The 11357-nt window shown below is 45.0% G+C and overlaps 1 protein-coding gene across 1 annotated transcript; it reads left to right on the top strand.

The window, feature by feature from the left end:
* Window positions 1-3584: 3584 nt before the first annotated feature.
* LOC135202166 (octapeptide-repeat protein T2-like) lies at window positions 3585-8623 on the top strand (the record flags this gene model as incomplete). Its single annotated transcript, XM_064231421.1, has 4 exons — window positions 3585-3788; window positions 4165-4176; window positions 5445-5510; window positions 8537-8623. Coding segments are annotated over 4 exons (369 nt in total), but the record flags the coding sequence as incomplete, so codon positions are not given.
* Window positions 8624-11357: the final 2734 nt, after the last annotated feature.

The raw sequence follows: 11357 nt of genomic DNA, 5'->3' as shown, positions 1-11357 counted from the left end.
CAGGAAAGGAAGAAGGAAGGAAGTAAAGGAAGGAAGGAAGGAATGGAAAGGGAAGAAAGGAAGGAAGGAAGGAAGGAAGGAAGGAAGGAAGGAAAGGCAGGCAGGAAGGAAAGGAAAGGAGGGAAGGAGGAAGGAAGGAAGGGAAGGAAGGAAGGAGAAGGAAGGAAAGGAAGAAGGCAAGAAGAAGGGAAGGAAAGGGAAGGAAGGAAGGAAGGAAGGAAGGAACGGAAGGACGGAAGGAAGGAAGGGAAGCAGGCAGAAGAAAGGAGGGAAGAAAGGAGGAAGGAAGGAAGGTAGGAATGGAAAAACGGAAAGAAGAAAGGAGTTGAGGGAAAGGAAAAGAAGGAAGGAAGGAAGGAAGGAACTTTTGAAGAAGGAGAAGGGGGGAAGGAAAGGAAAGGAAGAAAGGAAGGAAGAAGGAAGAAGAAAAGAAGGAAAGGAAGGGAAGGAAGGAAAGGAAGGAAGGAAGGAAGGAAGAGGGAAAGGAAAGAAAGGAAAGGAAGGGAAAGGAAAGGAAGGAAAGGAAGGAAGGAAGGAAGGGGTAAGAAAGGAAGGAAGAAAGGAAGAAAGGAAGGAAGGGCAGGAAGGAAAGGAAGAAAGGAAAGGAAGAAGGAAGGAAGGGAATGAAGGACGGAGGAAGGGAAGGAAGAAGGAAGGAAGGAAGGAAGGAAGGAAGGAAGGAAAGGATGAAAGAAAGTGACAGGAAGGAAGGAAGGAAGGAAAGAAAGGAAGGAAGGGAAGGCAGGAAGGAAGAAAAGGAGGAGGAAAGGAGAAGGAAGGAAGGAAGGAAGGGGAAGGAAGGAAAGGAAGGAAGGTAGGGAAAGGAAGAAAGGAAAAGGAAGGAAGGAAGAAAGGAAGGAAGGAACGGAAAGAAGGAAAGGAAGGAAGGCAGGAAGAAAGGAGGGAAGAAAGGAAGGAAGGAAGTAAGGAAGGAAGGAAAGGAAGGAAGAAGGAAGGAAGGAAGGAATAAAAGGAACGGCAGGCAGGTAACGGAAGGAAGGGAAAGGAAAGGAAGGGAAGAAGGAAGGAAGGTAAGTAAGGAGGCAAAGGAAGAAAGGAAAGGGAAGGAAAGGAAGGAAGGAAGGAAGGAAGGTAAAGGAAGAAAATGGAAAGAAGGAAGGAAGGAAGGAAAGGAAGGAGGAAAGGAAGGAATGGAAGAAAGGAAGGAAGGAAGGAAGGAAGAAGGAAGGGCAGGCAGGCAGAAAGATAAGGAAGGAAGGAAGGAAGGAAAGGAAGAAGGAAGAAGGAAGGAAGGGAAGGAATGAAGGAAGGAAGGAAGGAAAGAAGGAAGGAAGGAAGAAAAGAGAAAGGAAGGGAAGGAAGGAAGGAAGGAAGGAAGGAAAGGAAGGGAAGAAGGAAGGAAGGAAAGGAAGGAAGGGGAAAGGAATGAGAAAGGAGGAAGGAAGGAAGGAAGGAAGGAAGGAAGGAAGAAGGAAGGAAGGGGGAACAGGCAGAAAGGAAAGAAAGGAAGGAAAAGAAAGGAAGGAAGGAAGGAAGGAAGAAAAGGGTAAGGAAAGGAAGGAAGGCAGGAAGAAGGAAGGGAAGGAAAGGAAGGAAGGAAGAAAGGAAGGAAGAAGGAAATGGCCAAGGATGGAAGAAGAAGGAAGGCAAGGAAGGAAGGACGGAAGGAAGGAAAGGAAAGGAAAGGAAGGAAGGGTAAGGGAAAGGAAGGAAAGGGGGAAGAAGGAAGGAAAGGAAGAAGGAACAGGAAGGCAAGAAAGGAAAGGAAAGTGAGGAAGGAAGGAAGGAAGGAAGGAAGGGAAGGAAGAAGGCAGGCAGGAAGTAAGGAAAGGAAGAAGACGGAAGAAGAAGGAAAGGAAGAAGGAAGTGGTACGGAAGAAGGAGGGAAGAAAGGAAGGAAGGAAAGGAAGGAAGGAAGGAAGGAAGGAAGAAGGAAGGGTAAGAAAGGAATGAAAGGAGGGAAGGAAGGAAGGAAGAAGGAAGGCAGGAGAAAGGAGGGAAGGGAAGAAGGAAGGAAGGAAGGAAGGAAGGAAAGGAAGGCAAGAAAGAAGGAAGGCAAGGAAGGAAAATGAAGGAAGGAAGGAAGGAAGAAAAGTAAGGAAAAGGAATGGAAGGAAGAAGGAAGGAAGAAGGAAGGAAGGAAGGAAGGAAAGGAAGGGAAAAGGAAAGAAAAAAAAAAAGGGGGAAGGAAGGAAGGAAGGGAAGGAAGGAAGGTGGGAAGGAAGGAAGGAAAGAAGGAAGGAAGGAAAGGAAAGAGGGAAGGAAGGAAGGAAAGGAAGAAGGAAGGAAGGTAAGAAAGGAAGGAAGGAAGGAAAGGAAGGAAGGAAAGGAAAGGAAGGAAGGGAAGGAAGAAAAGGAAGCCCTTCAAGGAGGAAAGGCAGGGAAGAAGGAAGGCAAAGGAGGAAGGAAAAGGTTAAGAAGGAAGGGAAGGCAAGGTAAGGGAAGGAAGGAAGTGAAGGAAAGAAGGAGGAAAGGCAGGAAGGAAGGAAGGAAGGAAGGAAGGAAGAAAGGAAGGAATGGAACGGAAGAAGGAAGGAAGGAAAGGAAGGTCAGGAAGGGAAGTAAGGGAAGAAGGAAGGAAGGAAAGAGGGTAAAGGAAGGAAGGAAGGAAGAAGGAAGGAAGGAAGGAAGGAAAGGAAGGGGGGAAGAAAGGAAAGGGAAGAAGGAAGGAAGGCAGGAAGAAGGAGGGAAGGGAAGGAAGGAGGAAGAAAGGCAAGGAAGGGAAGGAAGGAAGGAACCGGAAGGCCAGGAAGGGAAGGAAGGAAGGAAGGAAGGAAGGAAGAAGAAGGAAGAAGGAAAGGAAGGATGGAAAAGAAAGGAAGGAGCAAGGAAGGAAGGAAGGAAAGGAAGGAAGAAGGAGAAAGTAAGAAAGGAAGGAAGGAAGGAAGTAAGGAAGAATGAAGGAAGGGAAAGGAAAGGGAAGGAAGGTAAAGGCAGGAAGAAGGAAGGAAGGAAGGAAGGAAGGGAAGGACGGAAGGCAGGAAGGAAAGTAAAGGAAGGAAGGAAGGAAATGCAAGGAAGAAGAAAAGCAGGAAGAAAGGAAGGAAGGAAAGGACTGGAAAAAAAAGGCCTAAGGAAAGGAATTGGAAGGAAAGGAAGAAGGCAGGCAAGAAGGAAGGAAAGGAAGAAAAGGAAGAAGGAAGGAAGGAATGAAGAAGGAAGGAGGCAGGAAGCAGGAGGGAAAGAAAGGAAGCAGAAGGAAGGAAAGGAAGGAAGGGAAGGCAGGAAGGAAGGAAGGAAGAAGAAAGGAAAGGAAGGCAAGAAAGGAAGGAAGGAAGGAAGGAAGGAAGAAAGGAAGAAGGAAGGAAAGGAAGGAAGGAAGGAAAGGAAGGAAAGGAAGGAAGGAGGAAGGAATGGAAGAAGGCAAAGGAAGGAAGGAAGAAAGAAAGGAGGAAAGGAAGAATGGAAGGAAGGAAGAAAGGTAAGGGAAGAAAGAAGGCAAAGTAGGAAGGAAGGAAGGAAGGAAGGAAAGGGAAGGAAGGCAGGAACGGAAGGAAGAAATGAGGGAAGGAAGGAAGGTAAAGGAAGGAAGGAAGGAAGAACGTAAGAAGGGAAGGAAGGAAGGAAGCAAGAAGGAAAGGAAGGAAAGGAAAGGTAAGAAAAGGAGGAAGGAAAGGAAGGAAGGAAGGAAGGAAGGAAGGAAGGAAGAAAGGCAGGAAGGAAGGAAGGAAGGAAGGAAGGAAGGAAGGAAGAAGGAAGGAAGGAAGAAGGAAGGGAAGGAAGGAAGGAAGGAAGGAAGGAAGAAGGCGGAAGGAAAGAAAGGCAGGAAGGAAGGAAGGAAGAAGGAAACAAGGAAGGAAGGAAGGAAGGAAGGAATGGAGGGGAAGGTAAGGAAGGAAGGAACAGAAAGGAGGAAGGAAGGAAGGGAAGAAAGGAAGGAAGGCATTGAAGAAGGAAGGAAGGAAGGAAGGAAGGAAGGAAGGAAAGGCAGGAAGAAGGAAGGAAGGAAGAAAGTAAGAAAGGAAGGAAGGCAGTAAGGAAGGAAGGAAGGAAGGAAGAAAGGAAGAAAGGCAGGAAGGAAGGAAGGAAGAAGGAAGGAAGAAAGTAAGAAAGGAAGGAAGGGCAAAGCAAGGAAGAATGAAGGTAGAAGAAGGAAGGGAAGGAAGGAAGGAAAGGAAAGGAAGGAAGGAAGGGAAGGAAGGAAGGAAGAAGGCCAAGGAAGGAAGGAAGGAAGGAAGGAAGGCAGGAAGGAAGGAAAGGAAGGAAGGAAGGAAGGAAGGAAGGAAGAAAGAAAGGAAAGGAAGAAGGAAGGAAGGAGGAAGAAGGGAAGGAAGGAAGGAATAAGGAAGGAAAGGAAGGAAGGAAGGAAGGAATGAAAGGAAAGGAAGGCAGAAGGGAAGGAAGAAGAAGGAAGGAAGAAGAAAGGAAGGAAGGAAAGGAAGGAAGAAAGGAAGAAAGGCAGTAAGGAAGGAAGGAAGAAAGGAAGAAAGGAAGAAAGGCAGGAAGGAAGGAAGGAAGGAAGGAAGGAAGGAAGAGGAAGAAAGGAAGGAAGGAGGAAGGAAGGAAGGAAGGAAGGAAGAAAGGAAGGAAGGCAAGGAAGGAAGGAACGGAAGGACAGGAAGGCCCAAGGAAGGAAGGAAGGAACGGAAGGAATGCAGGAAGGAAGGAAGGAATGAAGAAAGCAGGAAGGAAGGAAGGAAAGGAAGGAAGGAAGCCAAAGGAAGGAAGGGAGAAGGAAGAAGGAAGGAAGGAAGGCAGGAAGAAAAGGCAGGAAGGGGAAAGGGAAGAAAGGGAATAAGGAAGGAAGGAAGGAAGGAAGGAAGGAAAGGGAAGGAAGGAAGGAAGGAAGGAAGGAAGGAAGGAAGGAAGGAAGGAAGGAAGGAAGGAAGGAAGGAAGCAGGATAGGAAGAAGAAAGGCAAGGAAGGGGAAGAAGGAAGGAAGGAAGGAGGCAGGAAGAAAGGAAGGAAGAAAGGAAGGAAGGCAAGGAGTAAGGAAGGGAAGGAGGAAGGAAGAAAGGAAAAGGAAAGGCAGGAAGGAAGGAAGGGAAGGAAAGGAAGGAAGGAGGAAAGGTAAGGAGGAAGGAAGGCAGGAAGGAAGGAAGAAAGGAAGGAAGGAAAGGAAGAAAGGAAGGAAGAAAGGAAAGGGAAGAAAGGAAAGGAAGGAATAGAAGGAAGGAAGGAAGGGAAGAAAGGAAGCGGCAGGGAAGAAGGAAAGGAAGAAGGCAAGGAAGAAAGGAAGAAGGCAGAAGGAAAGGACGGAAGGAAGGCAGGAAAGGAAGGAAGGAAGAAGGAAGGAAGGAAAGGAAGCCAAGGGAGGCAGGAAGGAAGGAAGGAAGGAAGGAAAGGGAAGAAGAAGGAAGGAGGAAGGAAGGAAGGAAAGAAAGGAAGGAAAGGAAGGAAGGAAGGAAGCAGGGGGGAAGGAAGGAAGGAAGGAAGGAAGGAAGGAAGGAAGGAAGGAAAGGAAGGAAGGAAGGAAGGAAGGAAGGAAGGAAGGAAGGGAAGGCAGAAGGAAGGAAGGCAAGGAAGGAAGGCAGGAGGAAGGAAGGAAGGAAGGAAGGAAGGAAGCAAGGAAGGAAGGAAGGAACAGGAAGGAAGGCAGGGAAGGAAGGAAGGAAAGGAAGGAAGGAAGAAGGAAGGAAGGAAGGAAGGGAAATGAAGGAAGGCAGGAAGAAGGGAAGAAAAAAGGCAAGGAAGGGAAGGAAGAAATGAAGAAGGAAGAAAGTAGAAAGGAAGGAAGGCAGTAAGGAAGGAAGGAAGGAAGGAAGGGAAGGAAGAAGGAAAGGAAAGGAAGGAAAGGAAGAGAAATGAAGGAAGAAGAAAGTAAAGAAAGGAAGGAAAGGAAAGGAAGGAAGGAAGGAAGGAAGAAGGAAGGAAGAAAGAAAGGAAGGAAGAAGGAAGGAAGGAAGAAGGAAGGAAGGGAAGGCAGAAGAAGGGGAAGAAGAAGAAAGGCAGGAAGGAAGGAAGAAGGAAGGAAGGAAGGCAGGAAGAAAGGAAAGGAAGGAAGGAAGGAAGGAAGGAAGGCAGGAGAAAGGAGGGAAGGAGGGAAGGAAGGAATTAAGGAAGGAAGGAAGAAGAAGGAGGGAAGGTTGGAAGAAAGGGAAGGAAGGAAGGAAGGAGGGAAGAAAGGAAGGAAGAAAGGAAGGGAATAAGGGAAGAAAGAAAGGAAGGAAAAAAGTAAGAAAGGAAGGAAGGAAGGAAGGAAGGAAAGGAAGGAAGAAGGAAGGAAGGAAGGAGGAAGGAAGGGAAGGAAGTAAGAAGGAAGGAAGGCAGTAAGGAAGGAAGGAAGGGAAGGAAGAAAGAAGAAAGGCAGAAGGAAGTAAGGAAGAAGGAAGAAAGTAGAAGAAGGAAGGAAGGAAGGAGGGAAGAAAGGAAGAAGGAAGGAAGGAAGGGAAGGAAGGAAGGAAGGAAGGAAGGAAGGAAGGTATAAAGGCAGGAAGGAATTAAGAAAGGAAGGGAAGGAAGAAGAAGTAAGAAGGGAAGGAAGGGCAGGTAAGGAAGGAACAGGAAGGAAGGAAGGGAAGGAAGAAGGCAGGAAGGAAGAGGGAAGGAAGCAAGGAAGGAAGGAAGGAAGAAGGAAGAAAGGCCAAGGAAGGAAGGAAGGAGGAAGGAAGGAAAGAAGCAGAAGAAAGTAAAGGGAAAGGAAGGGAAGGAAGGAATAAGGAAGGAAGGAAGGTAAGAAGAAGGAGGGAAGTTAACAAGGAAGGAAGGAAAGGAAGAAGGAAGAAAGCAGGAAGAAGGAATGAAGAAAGAAAGGGAAAGAAGAAAGGGTAAGAAAGGAAGGAAGGAAGGAAGGAAGGAAGGAAGAAGGAAGGTTAAGGCAAAAGGAAAGGGAAAGGCAGTAAGGAAGGAAGGAAGGAAGGAAGGAAGAAAGGAATGAAGGAAGGGAAGGAAGAAAGGCAGGAAGGAAGGAAGTAAGGAAGGAAAGGAAGGAAGGAAAGGAAGGGAAACGAAGGGAAGGAAGGAAAGAAAGGCAAGGAATAAGGAAGGAAAGGAAGGAAGGAAGGCGGAAGGCAGGAAGGAAGGAAGGAAGGAAGTAAGGAAAAAAAGGAAGAAAGGACGAAGAAAGGAAGAAAGGAAGAAGGAAGAAAGCATTTAAGGAAGGCAAGGAAAGGAAGGAAGATAGGAAGAAAGGCAGGAAGGAAGGAAGGTAAGGAAGGAAGGAAAAAAGGAAAGAAAGGAAGGGAAGGGAAGAAAGGAAGAAAGGCAGGAAGGAAGGAAAGGGAACGGAAAGGAAGAAGCAGGAAGGAATGGAAGGAGAATAAAGGAAGGAAAGAAGAAGGAAGAAAGGAAGAAAGCAGGAACGAAGGAAGAAGGAAGGAAGGAAGGAAGGAAGAAAGGAAGGAAGGAAGAAAGGAAGGAAGGAAGGAAGGAAGAAAGGAAGAAAGGCAGGAAGGAAGGAAGAAAGGAAAGGAAGGAAAGGAAGGGAAAGAAGGAAAGTAAAGGAAAAAAGGAAGGAAAGGAAAAGAAAAAAGGAAGGAAAATGGAGAAAGGAAGGAAGGAAGAAAGGAAGAAAGGAAGAAAGGCAGGAAGGAATGAAGGAAGAAAGGAAGAAAGGAAGGAAAGAAGAAAGTAAGAAAGGAAGGAAGAAAGAAAAAAGGAAGGAAGGAAGAAAGAAAGGAAGGAAGAAAGGAAGAAAGGAAGAAAGGCAGGAAGGAAGGAAGGAAGGAAGGAAGGAAGGAGGCAGTTAAGGAAGAAAGGAAGGAAGGAAGAAAGAAAGAAAGGCAAAAGGAAGAAAGGAAGAAAGACAGTAAGGGAAGGAAGGAAGCGAAGAAAAAATGAAGAAAGGAGAAAGGCAGGAAGGAAGGAAAGTGAAGGAAGGAAAGGAAGAAAAGGAAGGAAGGAAGAAGGGGAGGAAAGGAAGAAAGAGAAAGGAAGAAGCAGGAAGGAATGAAGAGGAAGGAAGGAAGAAGGAAGGCAGGAGGAAGGAATGGAAGGAAGGAGGAAGGAAGGAAAGGAAGGAAAGGAAGGAAAGGAAGAAAGGAAAGGAAGGCAGGTAAGGAAGGCAGAAAGGAAGGAAGATAGGAAGAAAGGCAGGAAGGAAGGAAGGAAGGAAGGAAGAAAGGAAGAAAGGAAGGAAGGAAGAAGGCAGGAAGAGGGGAACTAAGGCAGGAAGGAAGGAAGGAAGAAAGGAAGAAAGGCAGGAAGGAAGGAAGAAGGAAGGAAAGGAAGGAAGGAAGGAAGGAAGGAAGGAAGGAAAAGGAAGAAGGAAGGAAGGAAGAAAGGAAGAAAGGCAGGAAGGAATGAAGGAATAAAGGAAGAAAGGAAGGAAGGAAGAAAGGAAAAAAGGAAGAAATGAAGAAAGGCAGGAAAGGAAGGAAGGAAGAAAGGAAGGAAGGAAGAAAGGAAGAAAGGAAGGAAGGAAGAAAGGAAGGAAGGAAGGAAGGAAGAAAGGAAGAAAGGCAGGAAGGAATGAAGGAAGGAAGGAAGAAAGGGAGGAAGGAAGGAAGAAAGAAAGGAAGAAAGGAAGAAAGGAAGGAAGGAAGGAAGGAAGAAAGGCAGGAAGGAAGAAAGGAAGGAAGGAAGAAAGGCAGGTAAGGAAGAAGGCAAGGAAGGAAGGAAGGAAGGAAAGGCAGGAAGGAATGAAGGAAAGAGAAAGGAAGAAAGGCAGGAAGGAAGGAAGGAAGAAAGGAAGGAAGGAAGAAAGGAAGAAAGGAAGGAAGGAAGAAAGGAAGAAAGGAAGAAAGGAAGGAAGGAAGAAAGGAAGAAAGGAAGAAAGGCAGGAAGGAAGGAAGGAAGAAAGGAAGAAAGGAAGGAAGGAAAAAAGGAAAAACGGAAGAAGAAGGAAGGAACGGAAGGAAAGAAAGAAGCAAAGGAGGAAGGAAGGAAGGAAGAAGGAAGAAAGGCAGTAAGAAGGAAGGAAGGAAAGGAAGAAGAAAGGAAAAAGGAAGGAGGAAACAGGAAGGAAGAAAGGCTAAGTAAGAAGAAAGGAAGAAATGAAAGAAAGGAAGAAAGGCAGGAAGGAAGAAAGGAAGAAAGGCAGGTAAGGAGGAAGGAAGAAAGAAGAAAGGAAGAAAGGCAGGAAGGAAGGAAGGAAGGACAGGCAGAAAGGAAGAAAGGCAGGAAGGAAGGAAGAAAGGCAGGAAGTAAGTAAGGAAGGAAGGAAGAAAGGAAGAAAGGCAGGAAGTAAGGAAGGAAGGAAGGAAGAAAGGAAGAAAGGCAGGAAGTAAGGGAGGAAGGAAGAAAGGAAGAAGGAACAGGAAAGGAAGGAAGAAAGGAAGGAAGCCAGTAAGGAAGGAAGGAAGGAAAAAAGGAAGAAAGGCAGGAAGTAAGGAAGGAAGGAAGGAAGGAAAGGCAGGAAGTAAGGAAGTAAGGAAGGAAGAAAGGAACGCAGGAAGTAAGGAAGTAAGGAAGGCAGGATGGAAAGCAGGAAGTAAGTAAGTTAGGAAGGAAGAAAGGAAGGAAGGAATGTTCATATAAACTCAAAATTATATGATTTTTGTTGACTGACTTTTCTCTTACCTAGCTAGATAGTTCTGAGAACGTTCCAGAATGGCCAGTTGTAGACAGAATAAGCAAGAAAGTAGTTCGGTCGGTAAAGACTTCGAGCAATATGAAATATTATATATTTCTGGTGATAGAAGTTCACTCTCGACGTGGTTCGGAAGTCACGTAAAGCCGTTGGTTCCGTTGCTGAATAACCACTGGTTCCATGCAACGTAAAAACACCATACAAACAAACAAACAATATGAAATATTAGTGATGAAGACAACGACAGGAGCTTCATAGATTTTCCCAGCGGATAAAAATCCTCACTCCTCAGGCACATTTTGACCTACAAACTTTGAATAGATGCAGAAGCAAATACATAAGTATTTTGCTTAACGTTCTCAAACATTAATCCTTGTTTACGAATTGTATGAAAAGCAACATATTTTTTTCTAATGTATCTTTGTGGATTACAAATCCGCATTCGAACAGATTATTATTATTATATTATTATTATTATTATTATTATTATTATTATTATTATTATTATTATTAAATGTGAACACGCATCCACGTGCAAGAAGTCCATCGAGCCGTTCTTTAAATAAAACCAGAAAAAACAAAAAACTCAGACTCTTCTGTCCTCCCGCCGAAGGAGTCCTGGTCAGCAGGATACTTCTCTCCCCAGACCCCCTTTCCGGGGCCATAGGGTCAACGACCCCGATTGCCTCTCCCAAAAGAAAAACCTGTTTTCAACCAAGGTCACCGCCGTGCTGAGTGCGTCATTCACTCCTGCTGTGGCTGAGAGGACAATCGTCTGTGGTACATACGCAGCACTCACTCCAAATTTCATTCTTCATCTCTGTCGTCCTTCTTTCGAAATCATTTTCCCTCCGAACTGACGGAAAAGATGTTCGTTCCTCGTTCTGTCGGCAGGAGAAAATTTTGCTTTGTGAAGACGATGCAAACTCAACACTTCCAGAGAACACTTGTTACTGAACTGTCAAAAACGAGCAAAGTCAATAAAGAAAATGCATAAAACTTAAAATGATAACGTCATAAAATCACAAAGGAATAGCTGATAAAGCAATAAACTCAGGAGCGAACGTTCAGACACAAATAAATAAGATAACTACAATAAAAAGAAAATCTGGTTACCACGAAACCCAGTGAAAATTAAATCATTTTTACTCGCGCGGGTGTGTACAATTGTTTATTATGGGTATCCATACCCCGCGTCAACGGTGCCATTCAAAGGCATCACAGACCAGCCACTGCGGACTATTCGCAAAACTGGTCAAATCTGGCGATTTACTCTCTAAGAGACGGCGCGGGAATAAATCATAGAGACCAATGCAGTAGAGAAGTAACTCGTTGGTCAATACGACTATTGTAAGTTCAGGATCCACAGTACTTTAGGAAATCTATAATCATGATTGATTAACCGTGACGTCAAGTGATTAATCAGCTAATTAATATCTCTAACCTCAGTTACGGGAAAGAGCGAACATTTTCACCACTGTGATTGTTGTTATTACTTCAGGGAAGCTGAATCCGTAGTTGGCAAAGCCGAATGCTACAAGTCGTAAACTATGAATAGAGAAATAACGATGAAACTAAAACTAAAAGCAAAGCTGGTAAACTATGCAGCGAGACTCAGGGCAGCCTATTGAACAAAACGGTTCAACGACAGGTTTATGATCATTCCACGATTTGATCACAACATGAATAAAATAATTTCTAAAAAAAGTGTGCGGTATTGAACGTCACAGGAAACAGGACAAAACTGCTACATTTGACCGCATGGTACAGTCTGAGAAGATCTGGGAAGATCTGACTGCAAACGATGAAAATTCTTATACAGCATGCACAGTGTTGAAGAATAATTTCAATGCAGGTAACGCAAACAAAAGCAAATTCGGTTAAAATTATATACAGACATGGTGTTCTAGTTTATCGAATTTAACGGCACTGACACTTGATGAGGTTCTCTTAAATAAGGCCTGCACAGTAATCACAGCTCAGTTGA

Source organism: Macrobrachium nipponense, chromosome 30 (genome assembly GCF_015104395.2).
Source record: "Macrobrachium nipponense isolate FS-2020 chromosome 30, ASM1510439v2, whole genome shotgun sequence".
Classification (NCBI taxonomy): Eukaryota; Metazoa; Arthropoda; class Malacostraca; order Decapoda; family Palaemonidae; genus Macrobrachium; species Macrobrachium nipponense.
The sequence above is the reverse complement of the archived record's forward strand: the minus strand, read 5'-3'. Positions and strand labels throughout refer to the sequence as shown.